This window comes from Pteropus alecto, unplaced genomic scaffold (assembly GCF_000325575.1).
Source record: "Pteropus alecto unplaced genomic scaffold, ASM32557v1 scaffold45, whole genome shotgun sequence".
NCBI classification, from domain to species: Eukaryota; Metazoa; Chordata; class Mammalia; order Chiroptera; family Pteropodidae; genus Pteropus; species Pteropus alecto.
Window position 1 is genome coordinate 16180167 of NW_006442491.1, and position 21525 is coordinate 16201691.

Below are 21525 nucleotides of genomic sequence, written 5' to 3' on the forward strand. Positions count from 1 at the left end.
ACATCTGCACACTGGGAAGGCTCAAAAAAGGCATAACGGATACCACCAGTACTTCCGCCCAGGAAAAAGCCTCCCCTCTGGCCTTCGCCTCAAAGTTCAACAATTCAGTGTCCGACCACCATATGTCCCTGATGCTACCTGAGCAGCCACCCCAGTGCTGGAGCTCAGAATGAGTGAGTCCGTCAATGCGAACGTCCAGTCGTGGTCATGGTCTCTTTAAGAGGAATGTCTGCACCTGCCATCTGCAGCTGCCGTAGCCTCTGTCTCGCTCAGCTCATGTGGGACCGGTAAGCCCTGCGTTATCACCCCCTCCTACCGTTCCAAGGTGGTTTCTTATTTCTCTCTCTAGTTGTAGGGCTTCTCTTCATCCAGACCCCTGGTGTCTCTCTGCTTGTTGTCTGCTCTGTGGTTTCATCACAATTTTGGTGTGTTCGCAAGAGGAGATGTATAAAGCCTCTACCCTTTACGCCATCTTGACTGGTCCTCCCTATCCTTGTGCTTTTTGAGGGAGGCAGGGAGAGGAGTGGGTTGCGAGGCATTGAGACTGCCGTAGCTGCAACTGTTCCTTTCAGTTACTGCTCCAAGTCTCTTTGCAGGACTCCGCTCACCCTTGCATAGCTGAAATATGACCACATGGACTCAGAATCACTGAGAACACCAACTTTACTAGGAGCATGACGGAGCTTATTTGGTTTAAGCAACAAATTGACTAGTTGAATCCAGACTGCTTAATGTGATACTAAGTAAGGCAATAGTTGTGAGGTTAAAAATTAAATCTGGTGTTCATTTTTTGGATACTGAAATGTGTCAGTTTTCAGATATAGTAACAAAAACTTAGAAAGCCACAAAATCTTTGTGCTTTAGTTAGTCCTCTGTTGATTTAAGAGAAACTGAGGTACACTGAGAATGAATTACTTGATACCTCATTATGGGTTAGTACCAACCTTCCTGGCGAATCATGGGATCTCAGAGTTAGAAGAGATCCTTGAAATCATCTGTTCCAAACTCCCACTTAATGTAAGGCATCCCATTTAAACATGTTCAGGTACAATTACAAGAAACTTGACAACCTAAGTAATACAAACGATAGCAAACAGCAGAGGCCATAAGACAGTAACTGCACATAACTTCTGTTGTCCCACGCATTCAGACAACACCAAACGGCATGCTCCTGCATTCTAACAAAACCGCGTCAACAAACAAGGCATTAGAAGTAATTCAAATTCAAATCAATTATTTTAAATATAAATCAGGAAATTCATACCTACGTAGTAATGCCATGAAAAACTAACAGGATGAGGAAATTCTGTGAATAAAATGTTAGGTCGAATGCCGCTTCTTCAGATTTCACTTCATTTTCATTTTAAACACAAGAGAAAGGAAGCAAGCACTTCTTCTCCAATTACCTGTTGTATAAGACTGCTGAATGGCCAAATCTGTTGACATCATGGTGGAGAGCAGGTCTGGGAAGCACTGACCAGCGGTCACAAGCTAGGAGCAAGAAAAACACAATTCAGAAGGAACTGCCATTCATAATCAATAGGAACTGGCATTTTCTTTGGAAAGAAGACTGCAACAAATACAAACATATAAAATGTCTCTTGCTTTTCTTAGTCACACCATTATTTCTAAGGTAAAATGCAGCAGCAGCGCGGTAGGACATGGAAAAAAGGCAGGACCAAATGGCAATTCAAATTAGTGAATGCATCCAATGCCCTTAACACCCGCACCATTCACTTTGGTGCCTATCCATATTACCCGCTAGGATGTTTTTTTAAATTAAGAAAATTAGACATTTTTCAAAGCTTATGGACGTAAAACATGTGGCTTCCATAATTCTTTTTCACTCTATATTGACTTGCCCAAACGGTAGCTAAAACAGGAAAATACAGGCAGAAAACTAAAACTAAAAAAAAAAAGTCAGGTCCCTCTCACTGTCTCTCTCATTCTCTGCCTTTGAGAGGAGACCACCTTATCTGTGGAATGTTATTGTTTTTCTAATAAACTTTCCTTTTGACTCAAATAATGATAAAAAAATTCAAATTTATCTAAGTTTTTAGAAGTCCTTTCCTATATCCCCTAGCTCTATTAATTTTCCTTTGCTCTGATCCACCCTAGCAACTTCTCCTCTGGATCTTAATACCAGCTGGTGCTGCTAAACCTCGCAAACCTCACACTCACCATCTCCAAGATACTTGGACATCCACACTCACCAAGTAAAAGTTCTTTCACTCGATCCTTTATTCAGCATGCCTAAGGAGGCACTTGACTTATACCTTTTCTTTCCTTCACAGATAAGTTTTCCTTTTTAAATGAAAACAGTCAACATTCACTGTGTACATTACATTCTTTTTCAGCCTCCTGTAATCAGGATTACTCCTCCATGTCTACAGAGTGGTAAATGACTTCCTTGTTGCCAAATGTAAAAGACTCATCAGTCCTTATTTTAGTCCCTCTGCAGCCATTGTTAACTGCTCTCTCACAGGTCATCACTCCTGCCTCACTTTCTTCCTACTCCTCTGACATGCTTTCGCAGTCTCCATTCTCTTCTTTATCCACCTATCCTCTGGCTCTTTGCTCAGCCCTGACAACACATGCTCCCTACAAAATTCTACCCCCTCCTGGCACTTCCCACTGATCTCTGCATTGCTCCATCCCACAGTCATCTCCAGCTGAACATGCCCCCAAACTCAACTTACTCACCTCCTCCCAGATCCTGTCCCTTTACTTCTATTTCTGGCCTTGGTAGAAAGCACTATCTACCATGGTCGCCACTAGATACCTAGGAATAAAGATGCTTTCCTAGCTCTCAAAACACACCCTGGACAATCTTCGAGTTCCAGGTAGTTCTCAAACCCATCTATCTCTTTATCCTCGCTGCCACTTCCACAGCCTTGTTTCAAATCTTGCCCCTTCCCAACGCCTCACCACAATGCCACAAAGAGATCTTCCTAAAACACAAATACAACTCTGTCACCTCTTCTGTAAGATTCTTCAAAAAGCCCAAACTCCTCAGCATGACATAACAGATCCCTCAAGATCTGACCAGTCTGATAGCTGCTTGGTTCTCTAGTTCCACGTGAAGCTGCCCTTCCCCAATGTACCACTAAGATACAGCCCAACTTGACTATTCACAGGCCCCAAGTATGCTGGCATGGTCTCTTTCCACCTGTTTCCATCCCATGTGTCTCTGCACATGGGATTCCTTCACCAGATAAGTCCTACCTGACTTCCCAGTGGTCCTCAGGACCTGGTATGAATAGCCCCTTCTCAAGAAGGCTTTCCCTGACCATAACCCTTACCCCTATGAGTTAAGGGATTTTCAAAGATACTCTCAATACATTCATCTCAGAGCAAGTAATACCCTGAATTATAAATACATTGTCTGCTCAGTTCTCTGCCTCCCTGACTATAAGGCCATTTTACAATCCCCAATGTAGAAGCTCAGTGCCTGGCACAAAAATGAACATCTGATAATATTTATACAACAGAATGGCTAGCATTTGTTTTGTATGAACAAATACTGCCCTCTTATGGTCAAATATATTACCACACCAAAATTTTTAAATGAATGTGAAATCAGTTTCTAGGGAATGAGATAAAAGCTATATACTTAAAGCAACAACACAATAATGGTGGTCAACAACTACATGACACTACTATGTAAAACATTTGTAACAGGAGAGTCCAGTTATCCCAACTCATCCTTAAAAATTAACATGGAACTAATTAAAGGAGTGACTTCGAAAAGAATTTATAATATAGAAGTAATGCTTTTTAAGAAGTGTAAAAACTAACATTAAAAAATACCATTCAGACCTCTTTCAAATGACCTGACAATTTAAAAAATTTTTCTTTTCTGTTTTTTTTAAATGGCCTGACCATTTTTAACTAGTGATATCTTTAGTTTCCTTTAAAATGTTACTTATAGATAGACAAAAGAGAGTCTGGAATATAAAGTGGCTTTGGAAAACTTACCAATGTCATAAGCCATGAAATCTGAAGAAAAACATTTGGCACCATGGCTCATGGATGTGTCATTGTGTGTGTTTCCTCCAAACACCAGCATAGTGCCACTCACTATCACAGCTGTGTGCAAGTAACGGAAAAATCGGCTGTCCTTAAGAATGGTCCTTTTGAGTTTATTTAAAAATAATAAACAGAAGGTTAGTTTTTTAGAATATGTATCACCTATCTGTTAATGCAAACATAACCATTTTCTTATCTTTAGATCCAAATGTGCAAATACTTCTGGATTTTTCCTTATTATACTAATAACTTTCTTAACAATAAGTAAACATGTAAAATCTTAAAGACCTATGAGAATTTTGACACAATATATTAAGAGCCTTAAAAATGTTCATGCCTATGAACCTATAATTCCAGTTCCTGGGTAGAAATTATATCAAATAAGACTAGAAACCAAAACTTCCAACTGTACAGGTTCAGCACACCCACATAATAGTGTTAAACAGCCAGGAAAAATGACACATTTAATGGCAGAATAGAATGTAAAATGGTACCCAAGCATGGTCTCTATTATGGAGAGAAATATGAAACGAAAAAAATCCACTGCTTAATAATTACATTATTTCATAACTCAAATTTGCTTTACATTCATTACAATGAGCATATTTTATATAGACCAATATATAGTTCAGAGTGAGGAGAGCACTTATCTTTTAGTACTGAGACCATCTCTGATGATTTTATGGAATGATGCCAATAACTGACACCTTAGTCATCAAGAAAAGGTTAAAAAATGGATATATTCTACTTAATTGCAACAGTGTGCATAAACTCAAGCTATGTAGAATAATTTATTCCTTAGGATTCTGAAGTTAAAATTTTACAGTGGTCCTGAGAGTATGAAAATTGAAAACCAGACAAAAATACCAAGCGTTTTCTAATCAACTTACTACAAAAAAACTATGTAATAATGCAACAAAATAAACACTAGTTACCGTATTACCTTCTGCTTACTTCCCAATTTCTCTATTTTCAATGCTGAAAAGAATTATCTGCTAGGCCTAAAAACAAAAATACAGCACAGTATTTTGCCAGCAACTGCTAGAATTCACACCTTTAAAGTAAAAGCTCAAGAAAAAAATACCCACCACATCTGGGTGTCCACATCATATCTGTAGAGATCATCTGCAAGCCGATATTTATTAGCACTGAAAGCCTTGTAGCCTCCATGAACATACAGGGCTCTGGTCCTGTGGTCAAAGACACTGCTATGGCCATAGCCTCCCTGGACAAGGGCACCCTGGGTATGTATTATACTCCATGTGTTCTTATCTGAAAAGGGAAAACAGTTAAAGGCAAATGTTGCAGGCTCTTCCTCTTTAATACTTAAAATTACCAAATAACTTAGGATAAAAGAAGAGATTTCAGGAGACTTGATATGTATAATTTCTTTTTACCTTTTTATTTTTAAAGGAAGGCCACCTAAAACTTATAATAAAGCCAGGTGGTCAAATTTCAATCTGTTAAATGTTCTGATGTTCTAATATGCCATGTAGGAAAAGAATTACATTAAATTTAAAAGACTCGATTCCCTTTAATTGAATATTTAATTCCCCATGATCTTTACTGAACAGATGCACTTTATGGGCCTACTTTCTCAAAATATCAATTATAGCTGGTACTCACTCCTACTTCACAACAACAGATATAATAAAATTTAGCCAAAAGAAAGATTACATAGGAAGGGGAAATCACACTCCCCTAAACCAGCCTCCAAAGGGCTATCCAAATACTTTTTTCTTCAAAATATTTTTGAATCATGTTTGTTTGTTTTATTTTCAACACCTAAAGCATATAGTGCATCTTTGGCTCCTTGCCAAATTGATAGTAACAAATATATATTACATAGCAGGATCAATAATCTGAATGTCACTAGTAATACAGCAACGTTAGCTGCATTTAAAGATAAAGATAAAGTATCAGGTCTAGGTTAGATTGAATCTTGTTAAATAGACATAATGATAGGGTACGGGTTTAAAATTTGACACTCAAAAGAATCCACTGGAATAGAAATATACCTACCCAAGTCATATTCCTGTACATTGCTTATATATCCATAGAGAGGGCAGTGACCAAAGATGACCAGCATGACTACTCGGCCAGTTTTCAATGTGACAATGTGTGCCGAGTGCCCAACCACTGCATACTGCTCCTTTGCTTTAGGGGTCAACAAAACCCATGATTCATTATGAATATGAAACACTCTCAACTCATTGGTCACATTCCCTGTTGAATCAATTTTTCCTCCATACATGTAAATTTTATCCTACGGAAAAAAATGTGAACAAAATTCTAAAAAAACATTAAAAGGATCAAATCTGAGAACAGAAAAAGAGTAGTTCAAAACCTCAATATTATTCTTAGCTTAAAAAGTGTTAATAAAATGCACCTTTCAGTGAGTTACTAGAAAAAGGATGGCAAAAAGAACAAAATAAAATAAACCATATATCATATATCTCTAACACTTTGCCATTTTTCTTGGATTTCCTCACATAAAATCTTTTATGGTAATAAAATGACTTGGAAAAGTAGTTGAAAAGTTCCCTCATCCTACCATAAACCACAAAAATAAAAATGATTGTTCAGTTATATTGCAATGTGGCTACTCTTGGTTAACCTTGTTAATGAACATAAACTCTAATCTACTCTATATTAATTTTTAACCACTTAATATCACAATTGTAATACCCCAGTACAATTTGAATCCATTAAAATCTCTTGGGTTAAATTAGCTTCAACTTTAATTACCACTTATACATTAGCCAATTATATACCCTCTCCCCCCAAAATAGAAAGTTTTCCCCCAATTAAAAACCAATATGGAAGTTAAAATCATAGACAAAAAGTATAATGGTGTTTGTCAAGGACTATGGGAAGGAAGAAATGAGGACTTATTGTTTAATAGGCATAGAGTTGGAGTTTTACGAGATAAAAAGAGTTACATAGATAGATGGTGGTGATGTTTGCACAACGTTATGAATATATTTAATACTACTGAACTATACATTTAAAAATGGTTAAGATGGTAAATTTTACTTGATGTGGATTTTACTACAATCAAAAAGATTAGGAAAAAAAAAAACCCAACACTAAATAGCTTTTCCACCACATAATAGGATAAAGTCACCACAGAAGAGTGGAGGTTCTAGTCAAGTACAGAGTGGAGACATTTTACCTTGTATAATGCTAAAGAATGACCATATCTAACAACCACATTGTTCACAGAACGGTTCAGTGCAAGCCACTCCCTAGAAGCAAGGTCATACCTGCAAAAAGACCAAAACACAAACAAACAAAAAAGATCATATTTTCACTCAAATGACAAAACAGAATATCTTGTACCCTTTTATTTATGTTATAATCTAGTCTGGAGATGTTCATTACATCTGCCATGCATATGGGAAGGCACGTGGGCAAACGAACCTAACACCTGGGCCCACTGTGCATATGAGATCAGGAAGGGGGACTGGGCTACACAGCGCAGAGATGAGAAAGATATAAATCTACTGAAAGTTTCTAATGGTTCCCGAAATCCCTCTTCTATACCCAGTCTAAATCACTTTAAGGTTTCACTATACACAAAGAACTTAAGTTTTTAATACTGTTAACTTTTCTTTCATTTAATTATGTGAAATTGAAGCTAGGTACTGAGAAAGATGATAACTAGAAGAAAATTGCTAACTTTCCCTTTGCTTTATTTAATTGATTTTTATTTTTATTTTATTTATTTATTTATTTATTAGCCTACAGCACCTGGTCTTCCTAGGTGGTCTCCCATCCAAGTACTAACCAGGCCCAACCGTGCTTAGCTTCCGAGATCAGACAGGATCGGGCTTGTTCAGGGTGGCATGGCCGTAGACCTATTTAATTGATTTTTAAAGCCATATTTTTAAGAAAGCTAGAATACCATTATAACATTTTAATTATATTATGAATACATTTTATAAAAATAAATGCCAAAAAGAAAATAATTTACACTCTTACATTGTAGCTTAATCACATTCAGTATCTTAGAATACTCACTTTTAGTTTTTCTTTAAGGAAAACATCACTCTATTGTCCTCGTTAAAATCATAACACACATTATGAAGAAGGTAACCAATGCAAAAATATGAAGAGCTAAAATCTTTAAAAATGATCCCATTTCATCACCGAAAAATGAATATCATTAAGTAAACATCATTTCAGACATTTTTCTATGCATATATAAAGAGAGAGGAACAGATTGACACTATATATAAAGGGGATCATACTATAGGTGATACTTTTAATAAATATTAATTTTAATTTTTATATAATTTAATAGAAAAAATCAAAGGGAAACCAACGTTATACTTTAAATGTTTATTTTCTATAAGTTCCCTGAATAATACACGTGTTTTTAATTATGAAAAATATTATGTCAATAAGATGTAAGAAAGTTTTACCACAACAGAAAAAAAGGAAACAAATATTCATTAATAGAAAATGGATTAATAAATTCTAGTTATTTATATAATAATTACGCAAAGTGAAAAATAAACTCAAGCAACCTTTTATCAACATATATCTTAAAACAATAAAAGCTAAAAAAGCGAACTACAGAATGCTATTTCTATAAAGGCTAAAAACAGAAAATTTATTAATTCTAATATATGTTCATATATATTAAAAATGTGAAAATATGCATGTGGACAAATGACACCAAAAAAATCAGGATATTGATTATCTCTGAGATTTTAGAAGGCCATGCAAGGGTCTTCAACTTTATCAGCAATGTTTTATTCCTAACCTGGGTGGTAAATGCATTAGTATTCATTATTCTCTAAACTTTTCCTTTTGTCTTAATATTTTATACATGCTCTGAAACAAATTTAACAAAATTATGACTTTTATTAAATATGAATAGTACATAGGTTAATATCAGCTATTATTTTATGTATTATTTGAATATTCTACATTCTAAAAAATATATGAAAAACTTAGAGGTCAAATTCATTTTAGTTTTTAAATTATAATTTAATTTTGGACAGATCTACTCACTTTCTGCTTTTAAAGTTGAAAATCTTAGCACTCACATTTCTTCCCACTTCTCGCAATTTTTGTTATATAATTTTTACATTGCCCAGATTCATAACATTCACATTCCATTCTATAACTTTAATTCCATAGTTATTTAGTACTGAGTCTATAGTTTTTTTCTTTTTTCTTTTCCATGTTTAGGGCATAATGTCACAGGAAGGTCATAGTACTCTACCACCTGTGAGGAGTAAACCCATATTCCTGTTGGATGTGTTGTAAACAGAGAAGCCATTCTTCAGACTCCCTGCTCTGATCACACCCCTTGGGTCTATATTTTAGATGAATCAATCTCCTCACAGTCCTCTTACTACAACTTCTCCTTAAGTCTTTAATTCTTAATTGGTTGGGTTTCACTGTCTAGTCGCCTTTTTCTAGCTGAGCTCGTATGTACTCCTTTCTCTAAATTATGTTGTTTTTAAGAACAGCATCTGCTTGCCATCTTTACAGCTGAATGACCCCTTGTCCGGGTATAATATTCTTGAACCATCCTTTCTTCCCTTCAGAACGCTGCAGATGCTGCTCTCTTGAATGCTGGTATTGAACGATGATATGGAGAAGTCTAAGGCCATTCTTTTTTTCCCTTTTATAGGGTTTGCTTTTCTGCTTAGAAGCCTGAAGAAGTCTCAATCATTCTTATTCTTTCTGCACCATACCTCCTTTTACCCTTCCCTCTCTCTCTCCCCTTCTCTTTCTCTCTATATATCTATCTTTATTTTTTAAAAAACACAATATTGTACTATACTTAGGGTTAAAATAACTTAAATCCTCCCAGGAAAACTGACTGCATACTACTGCAACACTTTTGTGGAATTCTAACTATGGAAGGTGTTTCCTGAGAAGGACTACTATGGCTTCTGAAAACACATTTACACCTAGTATTCAAGCCAGAGGCCTGTCTCTGCAAGCTTGAAAGAAACAGAGGAAGCACAGAAACAAGACGCCAAATGATCCAATCCATATCTCTTTCAAGTGACACAGGGGGGTACCCAATCTGTATCCTCCTCAGTCAACATGTCAGCCCAAGAGCTTGTCAAAGGACAATAAGGGGACTGACAGGTCTCCATAAATTGGCTAAGATATAATGTCAAAGGATACATAGGCTGTCACTCTTTTCACAACACAGAAAAGCAAACACAATACAAGGTCAATATTAATGCAATAACATATAAGAAATTCCAAGCAGAAAATCAATGCTCCTTCTTCTAGAAGCTGAGGCCAAGATAATGGAATACTGTCCAATTCTAAGACTTTGACAAGGAGATGTGCAAAGACAAAGTTTGGGAATTCAGAAACAGGGGTCTTCCACAGAGCTGCAGCCATCGCTCTCACAAACTCCTCCTGGACGGCTGGTGACACAATGACCATGATGCCACCCACAGTGGCCTGGGATTCCAATCACAGCAACTAGCCATCCAAGACCATGGCGAAGGCTCTGCGGAGATTGTGCACGACCCTAGCCAGCAGGAGGTACAGAACTATCTGAGACTTCCCACTCAATAATTTGTCCTTTATCCTAAAAGTTCAGTAACTTGATCAAATCAGGTCTTATTGAACGACTATAAAATTTTCCTGAAATATCTTGTGCTATTCCAATCCTTTTGTTTTCTATTAGGTTCTTTTCTTCAGGGACAGCAATTATCTTTATTTGGCTCTTCTGCCTTCCATGTATTTTTTGCTTTTCTCTTAATTAATTTAACCTCTTCATCTGTATTCACCGGATTCATGTCCATTAAGCTGTCAGTAATTCAATTTTCATTCTAGTTTTTGTTGTATATAATTTATTTGGATTTCTTTAGGTGTGTAATCATTTCATCTCATTGTTATTATTTTCTTGCCTTTCAGCTCGTTTTCCTAAATTCAAATTCTCGTTAAGCTGATCTGTAGTATAAAGCAGTTAGAAGGAACTGCTCTTTGAATTTATTTTTTCTCTTGTCAGCTTTTACATGCTGTGTTCTTTCTTCCTCTTTATTTTTTCATCATAGACTATTTCCCTTAGTAACAATGTCACTTCTTTCACCTTGCTTGTGGTTAGACACTGTTCTCTACAAATTTTATTTGCAATGTGTGGGTGATTTCATAATTCTTTTTCCACTACATTTAAGACAAGTTTGTCTCTCCATCCTAATACAAGCGTGAGGGCTGATATTTTATATTCTATCCACTTTCCTGAAGTCTGAGGAAATGCTGGGGCTCAGGCCTATTGGAATACATTATCCAGAATCTCCTCTCCTCTGAGATTTTGTGTAAGTGTTCTACCTTCAGTGTTCAAAGTACACCCAAAAAATAGAAGCCCTGACTTTTGGGCAGTCAGACATTTGATCAAATTCTGCACTCCCCGACCTCCTTCACCTGATCCTCCCCAGCAACTATTTCTCCTATTCTTCGTTAAAAGAGTGAAAAGGCAATGATACCCACTCAGTTTGCTTCTTTCCAGATTTGGGGCTAGTGAGAACGCTCAGAATCTCACCAAATGGTTTCTGTAGGGCAGAGAAAAAGGGTTGGTCTTGCTCTTCCTGTGAGTCTATTTTAAAGTTTACTGGATTATTATCCTTTCCTTATTTGGTTCCCTGTTGCTCAATTTCTTACTATTTTTAAAAACCTTTTAGAAAACTCTCTTTTGTTCAAGGGAAGGAAATTCAGTGATGAAGTTTCAATTAGAAATCTTAATGTGGAAGACAAAGACCATTTGTTTTGCAAGAGGACCCTTAGGTGCCATAAAATGGGAACTGCTTTATAATGTAACTTAAAAGTTTTGGGTTAACAAGGTTGTAGAGGAAAGAGAGTAAGAGCAATTCTTGAAATATGCTTATATGCGTATAGATAATGGTAAATTTTATTTTATTTAAGTTCCAGAAATATTTCTTCTAAAAGGAGTCATTACATTTACTTTTCATGAGTTAAAAATTTCTTTCAAACTATATTAATATTTACATGAAATACACAAAGCTACAAACATGGTTTGATCAAGTACAAGTGGAAAAAAATGTTAGTCTATAAAAAAAATGTGGCTCATGAGGTATACCAAATAAGCAGGTGACATTAATATTTCCAGGAACAAATATATGTGAAGGAAATAAACACAGTTAACCTTTGAACAACACAGGTTTGAACTGCAGAGGTCCACTGAGAAGCAGATATTTTTCAGCTGACCACAGTTCATTTGACCTGTGCGGTTCCACTGACCAGTGTAGTTCAAACCCATATTGTTCAACGGTCAACTCGAAGGTTGGGAATCTGTGCATGCAGAGGGCCAACTGTAGTTATATGGGGATTTTTGACTGCCCGGGAGGTCAGCCCCTAACCCTCATGTTGTTCGTGGGTCAACCATAATTCATTTACTCTCCCATTCATGTGATAAATACTTATACATGTTCTATGAGTTAAGCTCTGACCTGAGTGAGTCAACAAGGTCTTTAATCTTGGAGAACTTATAGTAGAAAAGGCAGAAAATGAACAAGCACAACAATGGACACAGACAGAATAAAGAATTATTAACACCGCTCTAAAGAAATGAGAACTATGAAAAAGGACTGAATGGTCAGAAAAGATCTCTCTGTGGACTGTTAAACTGAGACTTAAAAGGTGATAAGACATTGGCCCTGAGGTGCAACAGCAGGAACATTCTAGGCGGAGGGAACTGCAAGCTCAAAGGCCCTAAAAATTAGGATGCACGTCGTGAATTTTAGGTCAAGAAAGAAGGCTAGTGGGATAGGAGTACAGTGGATGAAGGTAGGAAGGGAACAAACTGAGTCTGGAAAGGTAAGGAGTAGTCAGATCATGTAGGCCCATTAAGTCCAATGGGAAGCCACTCGTGGGTTTTAAAAAGGTAGTAAATGCTATGGTTTATACTTTAAAAATATCATCCCAATTAATATTTAGAAACTGGATTAAGAGAAATGAATGGAAATAGCCTTGATAGGTATCTTTCTACTATTGAAGCCTAGGTGAGAGATAATGGCAGGCTGGTCACTGAGAGAAAAGAATGAATATGACATGCATTTGGTGACAGCCTGATATGAGATTATGAGAAGGTGAAGGAGAGGAAATATCAAAATGACTCCTAGATTTCCTGCTTTGAGAGAGAAGGATGATGTCAGGTGCAAGGGTAAAATTACATACATGGTATAACATATGACTTTCATAATATCTACCAAAACAGTGGAAGGAACAATCACCTTCACACCTTTAATTTTACCTTTACTTCTCAGGGTTGCGGCATTAGAAGTAGTGAAAAGTGGGATAGATTTTAAAGGCAGAGCTAACAAGATTCACTGACATATTGTGGCAGACAAACAGTAGGGTGGTCCTCATGATCCCTGCCTCCTGATGTTCATACTCATGTATACTACTCTCTCCTTAAGTGTGCACTTCTAACCAACAGAATACGGCAGAGACGATGAGAGGTCCTTTCTGTGATATCCATCCTGCTAGCAGATTCAATCTAGAGACTCTCCTTGTGGCCTTATGAAGTAAAAAACCATTTGAGGGAAGCTCAAGTGATAAGGAACTGTGGATAGCCTCTAAGAGTTGAGGAGTTGAGGGTGGCCTCTAGTCAACAGCCAGCAAGAAGCAGGGGCCACCAGTCCTACAACCACCAAGAAATGGAGTGTGCCAACAATCTGAGATTGGAAATGGATTCTTCACCAGCTGAACCTCTAGAGAAGACACAGGCCAGGTGACGCTCTAACTGCAGAGGACCCAGGTAAGCTGTGCTTAGATCTTGACCAGCAGAAACTATGAGGTAATTAATTTGTATTGTTTTAAGCTAAGTTTGTGGTATTTTATTGTGCAACAAGAGGTAACTAATACATATGCTGATACAGGGTGTGAAAAAACAAGAAGTCAAGGATGACTCTAAAATTTTTGGCTTAAGCAAACAGAAGGATGGAGTGGTCATTAACTGAGGGACACCTGGGGCAAAAGCAGTCTTGAAGGAAAAATTAGTTATGTACACACTGAGTTTAAGATGTCTATTAGATGGCCAAAAGATTGACATGTCAAATAAAGAGGTGCAAATATGGGTTCAGGTGAAAAGTCCAGGCTGCAGATATAAATTTGGGAGCCACTAGCACAAAGGCCAACATATTACATGAGATCACCAAGAGAGTGAATACACACTCTCACAGAAGAGGACCAAAAAAAGGGGCACATCACCATTCAAAAGTCAATCAGTTGAAAAGGAATCAGCTAAGGAGGCTGAGAAGGAATAAACAGAAAAAATATCAAGACAATGTGGTGTCGTGGAAGCCAAAGGAAGAAAGTGTTTAAAAGAGGGGGAAAGGACTGGCTGTATCACGTGTTAGTGAAAGATCAAATAAAGGGAGGACTAAGAATTGAAAATTTAATATTCAGCTCCTCAGTCAAACCAGCTACATTTCAAGTGCTCAATAACCACGTGTGGCTAGTGACATGACAGTATGACATGACAGTATACAGAGCATCATGACTGAAACAGAAACTGTCTACTGGACAGCTCTGACATACAGAAACAGAAGACAGAATAGATGAGCATAGATGTAGGTAATGGCTAAATGTGGTGGTGGGAGTTTGTGCAAGTCCTCTCTGATATCCTTTACTGTTCAAGCTAGAAACAGGAAGCAATGCCATTAGTTAAGAATGAAAATAGGAAAAAATGTGGTAGAGATTCGAAAAATGAAAAGAACGTATGATGCCTGAGCAGGAGAATGAAAGGAGGAATGAGAAAGAATCAGTGGACTGTAAACCCATAAAGCCCCGTGGCAGTCAAAGGATTGCTAGAGTTCACTTGGTTTCTTAAATCCGTATGTGCGTGTCTCTTTCCAAATCTGGGCAATTTTTGGCCATTATGTCTCCAAATACTTTTTCAGACACACCCTCTTTCTCATCTTAATGAATTCCTCTGGTAACAGAAATGTTAAGAATTTTTTGGTTACAGCCCATAGGCTTCTGAGGTTCTGTCCATTTTTTAATACTCCATTTTCTCTGTTGTTCAAATTGAAGAATCTCTACTGTTCTAGCTTCAAGTTCACTGATTCTTTTCTCTGTCTTCTCCATTCTGCTGTTCAGCCTATCCACTGAGGTTTTTGTTTTGGTTATTTTTCAGTTCCCCAATTTTTTTTTGTATCTTCTATTTCTTTGGTGAGACTTTCTATTTTTCATTTGTTATAGGTGTTTCTCTAAGTGCTTCTTGAAGCATTTTTATAATGGTTGCTTTAAATTCTCTGTCAGATAATTCTAATAACTGTGTCATCTTGGTGTCAGCCTCTCTTGAGTGCCTTTTCTCATTCAAGTTTAGATTTTCCTTGCTCTTAGCATGACAAATGACTTTCAGTTAAAATCTAAACATTTTTGGTATCACAACATGAGACGCTGGATCTTATTTAAATCTGTCGGAGAAGGCCTCCTCCGACATCACCCCAATGGGGAAGAAGTTTGAATCATTATTGCTGCTACTGCCAGGTGGGGGCAGAAATCCAGGCTCCCCACAAGGTCTCCACTGATATTGCAGGGATGGAGGAAGCCTCATTACCACTTGGTAGAGAAAAAAGTCCCAGCTCCCTAACTGGCCTTCTCTAACACTACCCTGGCAGGGGGCAGGTTACAGTACCGCCACATCTTGGCAAGGGTAGAAACCTAGACTCTCCACTGCAGACTTTGCTGGCAAGGGTTGGGGTGAGGTCACAGTTCTTTCTGTGGTATTTGGTTGGAATAGAGTGGTTATTGTCTAAAAGGTTTCTGTCTTGCTAAGCTGTCCCTTTCCTGGTCTTTGGGCTAGACAGAACAGGTTTTCCCTGGGGTTTCTTTAGCTTGTGCCTATTGGCATTTCCAGATTGCCAATTTTTCAACACCAAGTCTCAGATATATGAGACAAAAGACTACCCTTGCAATCTGCCAGTATGTCCTTCTTTGGGTCCAGAGGCTTCGCACAAGACTGTCTTCTTTCTACCTTTCAGAGTTTCCTCATGTTTGTTTTATATATAATGTCCAGTATTTTTAATTGCACTTACCACAAAGAACAGGGGAAAGTGACTTACATTCCTTTATGATTTAAAAAAATTTTATTTTTCATATTCTGTTTCTAAAGGAGTATATGTTGTGTTTATTCACTGTGTGTTCCTTCTAGGTTTGTCTGCAAGTCTAAAATTATTTTAAAATTCTTTCCTAACTTCTATTATCTCATTTCTGAATTTTTCTAGTTCTGATGTATTATTCTTTTATGTTTTCTAATTGTATTTTTGTTTTGGAATACTATTATAATTTTCATCACTTTGGTGAGCATATTTTTCTATCTTTATGTATGAAGTATTATTCTACTCCTTAGTCTCTTTTCCTCTTGTAACAACTTTTTATGAGATTTGACTTTGATATTTTACTGTTGCTCAATTTTAAGTAAAATTACTTTTTCCCGAATTTTCACAGGAAAGGCTTGGTTTAGGATAGTTTTTCTAATTTCTCAGCTCTCTAGCTCACTCTTTTGTTGTTATAGTACAGTGTCAAATATATAGCAGCTTACTTGCTGAGATTTCCTAACTTTGTTCCCTTCCCTGTTAACTGGACTTTCTTTTAATTTGTCTCTACTGCCCTTATCCTGTTCTCTGAGTTCTACTCCCAGCAGTTTCTCTTCAAAGTGGAGCCCCTGCAAAAAGACTATGGCTGGTTCATTTTGAAAGTTAATACGGCACAAATTGCTCCAGCCCCTTCAGATCCTACTACAGATTCCTTGAACTCACTCCATTTCTAGAATACACAAAATCTTTCCAATTCCAGCTGCTGTTCTCAAAACAGCTGGCTGAGCTTTTGAGTGAGTCTCTTTCAAGAATACTAGAGCCTGTTGGTAGGCCCATCGCTCCCCTTTGCTTACTCCTGCACAGATACTGATACCACACAGATCTTGCAGCTATCATGAGTGCTTTAGCCCCATCCATTTGTGTAGATACCTCTGACCAAGTTTTGTTATAGATGTGACTCATGTGTTTTTGATTTTGCTATCTTAGTTGTTCTGTGTGCTTCACCATATATTTGGAGGGTTTCAGAAACTATGCCACCACTACTCTATTTCCATAATCACTTAAAGAACAAGTGCTGGGTTTTGACAACCTTCATTAATAAAAAAATACCTAGAAAATATTGCCAGGGCACAAAATCAGCATGAGTAAGTATTGATAAATTTCTCCCCAAAATCAATCTACATAGCTAATTTCATTGGGACAACACAGATGAGTGGCATGGTACCAGCAACTAGACCCTGAAATCTGGGAAATATCAGACGATGGTATTATTTCCACTAGCAAACTATAAATTCAAACCATTTGACCTATAGATATATTAATTAAATAAAGAGATAAAGTCAACCCCTATTTACAGAAAACCTACTATATGTACCTAAAGCAAAATATGAGAGACAGTATCTGGAAAAGATGAATTCTTGCCTATCACAATGAATTCTTTGTGTCCCTAATTTCAAATACTACGAATATGTCAAAAAGTCTGGACTACTACCAAAATATTAATAAGTAATTCCATTACCTTCCATTTTCCCAGGTAATGGAATTACTGATGATTTCTTTTTGCTTATCTCTACTTCATGAATTTTCAAATTGGAAAACTAGGCATCTTGGAAAAGTGTTTAAAATAACTTACGCTAGAACCATGCTGTAATCTGAGTGGTTGAACATATATCCTCCAACAACCCACATTATATTTCCATTGACCACAGCTTTGTGAGAGGCTCTGGGGAGCTTTAGGTTAGAATATTCTTCTCGAGTCCAAAATGACTGGTCAGCTGGTACAGGAACTGAACATCCAGGACCTAAAAAAAAACCAAATTAACTTCATAAAATGCAGCTTTAAAATTACTGTATTTCAAATTTTAATCATCTAAATGTAACAAATATCTAAAGAATAATTAGTCTTTCCTTTAGTGTCTAAATATGAGGTAAATCCCTTTAATTTGTGCTTTTAATTTACTCAAAGTTAGTGACCAATGGTAATCTCTCATAAAATTCACAATCACATAGTTTCTAATGATCATCTGACCATATCCGGGTTAGAAATTTTTAGTATTTTTGTTTGTTTGTTTAAGCAGCCTAAAAAAAATGGACAAAGGATTATTAATTCAAATAAAAAACTTCAGAGTTAAAATGTAAAGACTAGTCTCTGGAGTAAAAATATAAACTACCCATTTCCTGGCAAATTAAGAAACACCATTCTTGGGAGGTTTGGTTTCTGCTGCAACATTTGCACCGTGGTAGGTACTCAAACAGTTTAATTATTTAACCCTAGATGTCAGCTAAACCAAACAAACTAAAGCATTTAAACAAGCACATTTCCTTTCAAAATAAAAGTGGTCTGAAGAAGGGATAAATATATAAAGAAAATCAGTAACAGCTATTATCACCCACCCCTTAAAGAATTTGCTAAAGCTTCTTTCATAATTTTTATCTGCAGATAATCCCATTAGCTGACTGCTTTAGAATTCTACTATATAACTGACACCAATTTTCTCTGAATTTATTGAAAGCTTCTGAGGAGATACCATTATTGTCAGCTCTTGTCCCACCTCCCGGCCTTTGATCTCTGCTATGTCTTCTTATGGCTGAGACCAAGTTCTCCAACTTTCATGAATGAATTGCAAAGAATGTCAAACCCTTCCACAATTCTAGAGAGACCACAATCACACATCTATGAAATTCGAAGATTAGTAAGAAGCCCAATAAAAAGATGTGAAAATCTAAACACTACCTGATATTTGACTAACATAAATGGTATAGATACTAGGACTAATCTACAATTTATTAAACTAGGAATATACTGTAAATTAGAAGAAAAATGAAAGAAGCTCCTACCCTGCCACTCTGGGAAGCAAGAACATCCTCTGATATCACTTGAATTGCAGATGCCTCGATGAGGAAAACCACAGTTATTTACACAGTGTGGAATGTCACATGCTTCACCTTTCCAGTTTTCAGAACATTCACATTGAACGATGTTGCTGCTATTACTGATCTTACATTCTCCTCGGCCTGAGCAATTATTCGGACACATGTCAAAACTATAAAAGCAGTGGGAGAAAATTCGATCAACACAAAACAAAACTTGGAATAATTTAGCAGAACGTCCTCTTACACAAGGTTTAAGAATCACACTGTCTCTCCAGTTCATTCACAAGCATAACTGCAGTACTTACCATTTGGCCTAAATGGGGTCACACAACACTGCATGGCTAATCAAATCAACCTCAGTGAATTCTCTTAAGAAGAAACAAGAAATTACAAAGAGAGATTCTTGAAATATCCAGGCTTAGCTTCTCAAGGGTGGGATGACAATTCTATTCTTGGTAGCCCACAAATGATGAGCATTACAAAACTGCCAAGTACATGCTTAAAGTATGGAAAGGAAAAGGGTATAACAAACTGCCAACAATATACTACCAGCTTCATGGTATATATATGTATCCCTCTGGAGAGTCTCTGAAAGTTTACAGAATTTTTAAAAAGATTGCTCAGGTTTGTGTATCTAAAAGTCCTTAATAAGTTTATCTACTCATCTGAGATGGAAGAAAAGGGAAAACCAGCTTAATATAGGAGTTTAACTATAATGTGTCTCATAATAACATGACTTAAGATAATTATATTGACAGCACTTTGAAAAGACATAATTCAGATTTTTAAAAGAGGGAGGATAACTGAATTATCAAGATACTTTAAGAGTACAGATTTCTTCTAAGGCCTGTAAAGAAAACCCAAAAGAAATCTGGTAGCAAAGCATGTCAGAAAATCAGCAATCAGTTACAAAAACAGCTAATTCATGTTCATGCCTACACCTAAATATCAGTTTATGATATACTTATCATAAAAATTTATAAATACTTGTATATATACTTTATAATCTGTATGCCTACTTTTTAAGCTCCAGTTAAAAGAATAAGGTATTCAGTAAAAAAGCTGAATGACATTCTTGTAGGCCTCTAGTAAGTAAGTGTCTATTGTTTCTATATAATAGTACGTACATATAAGTAAAGCTTCAGTAAAGGTCAATTTCATCTTTATTAAGAAAAGGCCTTGTAAGGCAAAAGTTTAAAAAAGATAGTCTAATTTCAGATTGGTATTAATACCTGCTGAAACAACTACAACCATCACACTTCATTTTTATAAAAGGCCTAAAAGAAAACTGAGGTACAGCATGTCCATTATGTGTTCAAACTTAGGCTTTACAACCATATGTCAAATAATTTCCTACAGACACATTTATTAACCATACATGAGGGAGTAGAGTATAACCAAAACTTAATGTCATTGAAATACAAAAAGGAAGACGTAACCCATAGCACCTTTTAAACTAAAGGAGGGAAAGTATAACTTCAACTTCCCCTTAAAACCGCAACCTCTCCATTCAAATGTCTTTAGGCATAGGTTTACTTCAAGTACCAAAATTAATACTGAGCACTCTTTAGAGCAGTGAGTTACATAACATCTCCAAACACAAAATTTATTTTTAAATCTCTAAAACGTGAAAATGGCAGGTAATACATCAAAACATCTCCTTGTATATCTGTCTAAATTGAAGTAATGAGAAAATTAATCTAATTCATTTTCTGTGCTTAAAATATAACTTAGAATGAGAAATAAGATAGAGTGCCAATTTCTGTGAAAATAAAACATAACTATTTGTTTTTCTCTTTTAAAAGAAAATTAATGAACACCTGAGTAGCTGTGGGTGCAAGTCTCAATGGCCCTCCAGCTGATGTCAGCCCAAAGCTAGGATTCAGTACAACCCAAGGACACTGAGAATATGAATGACAGTGTTTTAGCATATGCTTCAGGGAATTTTTCTGGGAATAAAAACCATCATTTTATTTGGCTTTTCATAGAGTCTGGGACCCCTAAAAGAGTTTATGACTCTTTTTTAAAAAATAGAGATCTTGGAACCAAGAAGCTACAATAACGTCATCATCCCTTCATTTAACAAATACTAATTCTGGTCTCTAAAGGAGATCAAGGCTTCCTCCTGCACCAACCAAGGTAAGAAAAACATGGATTCCTGGGGAAGATACTGGCTACAGAGCTAAGAGAAGAGCTCTCTAGCGATGATGGGCAAAGGGCTTCCCAATGTTGAGGAATGCTTAAATTGCCTTCTCTCCTAGGGGGCACCCTCCCTGGAGTTTCTCTTCTCCCTCAAGACTGCTACAGTGAGGGGCCATGTAACAGTGAAGCCTGTGCCCTCTAGCCCATGACCTAGGTACCTACAGGGAACCCGGAATGGGGCCTGGATGAATGGCCAGCACAATGTTACTTAGAATGTGGACCACAGACAGGTAGCGGCAGCATCACCTAAAAGCTTATCAGAAATACAGATTCTCAGGCCCCAGCTCTGCTGAACTATAATCTCTGGGTAGGACCCAGGAATCTGTGCCTTAATAAGCCCTCCAGAAGATCCCTATGCATGTGAAATTTGAGA

The 21525-nt window shown here is 36.7% G+C and overlaps 1 protein-coding gene and 2 non-coding genes across 3 annotated transcripts in view; all 3 read right to left on the bottom strand.

Annotated features, from left to right (window-relative positions):
• The window catches only part of ATRN (attractin), a 140470-nt gene that overhangs the window by 72295 nt on the left and 46650 nt on the right, over nt 1-21525 (bottom strand). The window contains exons 5-11 of the mRNA XM_006921643.3: nt 18915-19120; nt 17710-17878; nt 7205-7295; nt 6052-6295; nt 5118-5301; nt 3979-4133; nt 1407-1491 (exon numbers count right to left, since the gene is read on the bottom strand). Of these exons, the coding sequence (XP_006921705.1) occupies nt 1407-1491; nt 3979-4133; nt 5118-5301; nt 6052-6295; nt 7205-7295; nt 17710-17878; nt 18915-19120 (1134 nt within the window). The remainder of the gene's footprint in view (nt 1-1406; nt 1492-3978; nt 4134-5117; nt 5302-6051; nt 6296-7204; nt 7296-17709; nt 17879-18914; nt 19121-21525) is intronic.
• On the bottom strand, nt 7771-7889 carry LOC112471125. Its single transcript, XR_003043217.1, has one exon. It is a non-coding gene; the product is annotated as a 5S ribosomal RNA (ribosomal RNA).
• On the bottom strand, nt 9224-9352 carry LOC112471376. Its single transcript, XR_003043276.1, has one exon. It is a non-coding gene; the product is annotated as a small nucleolar RNA SNORA11 (small nucleolar RNA).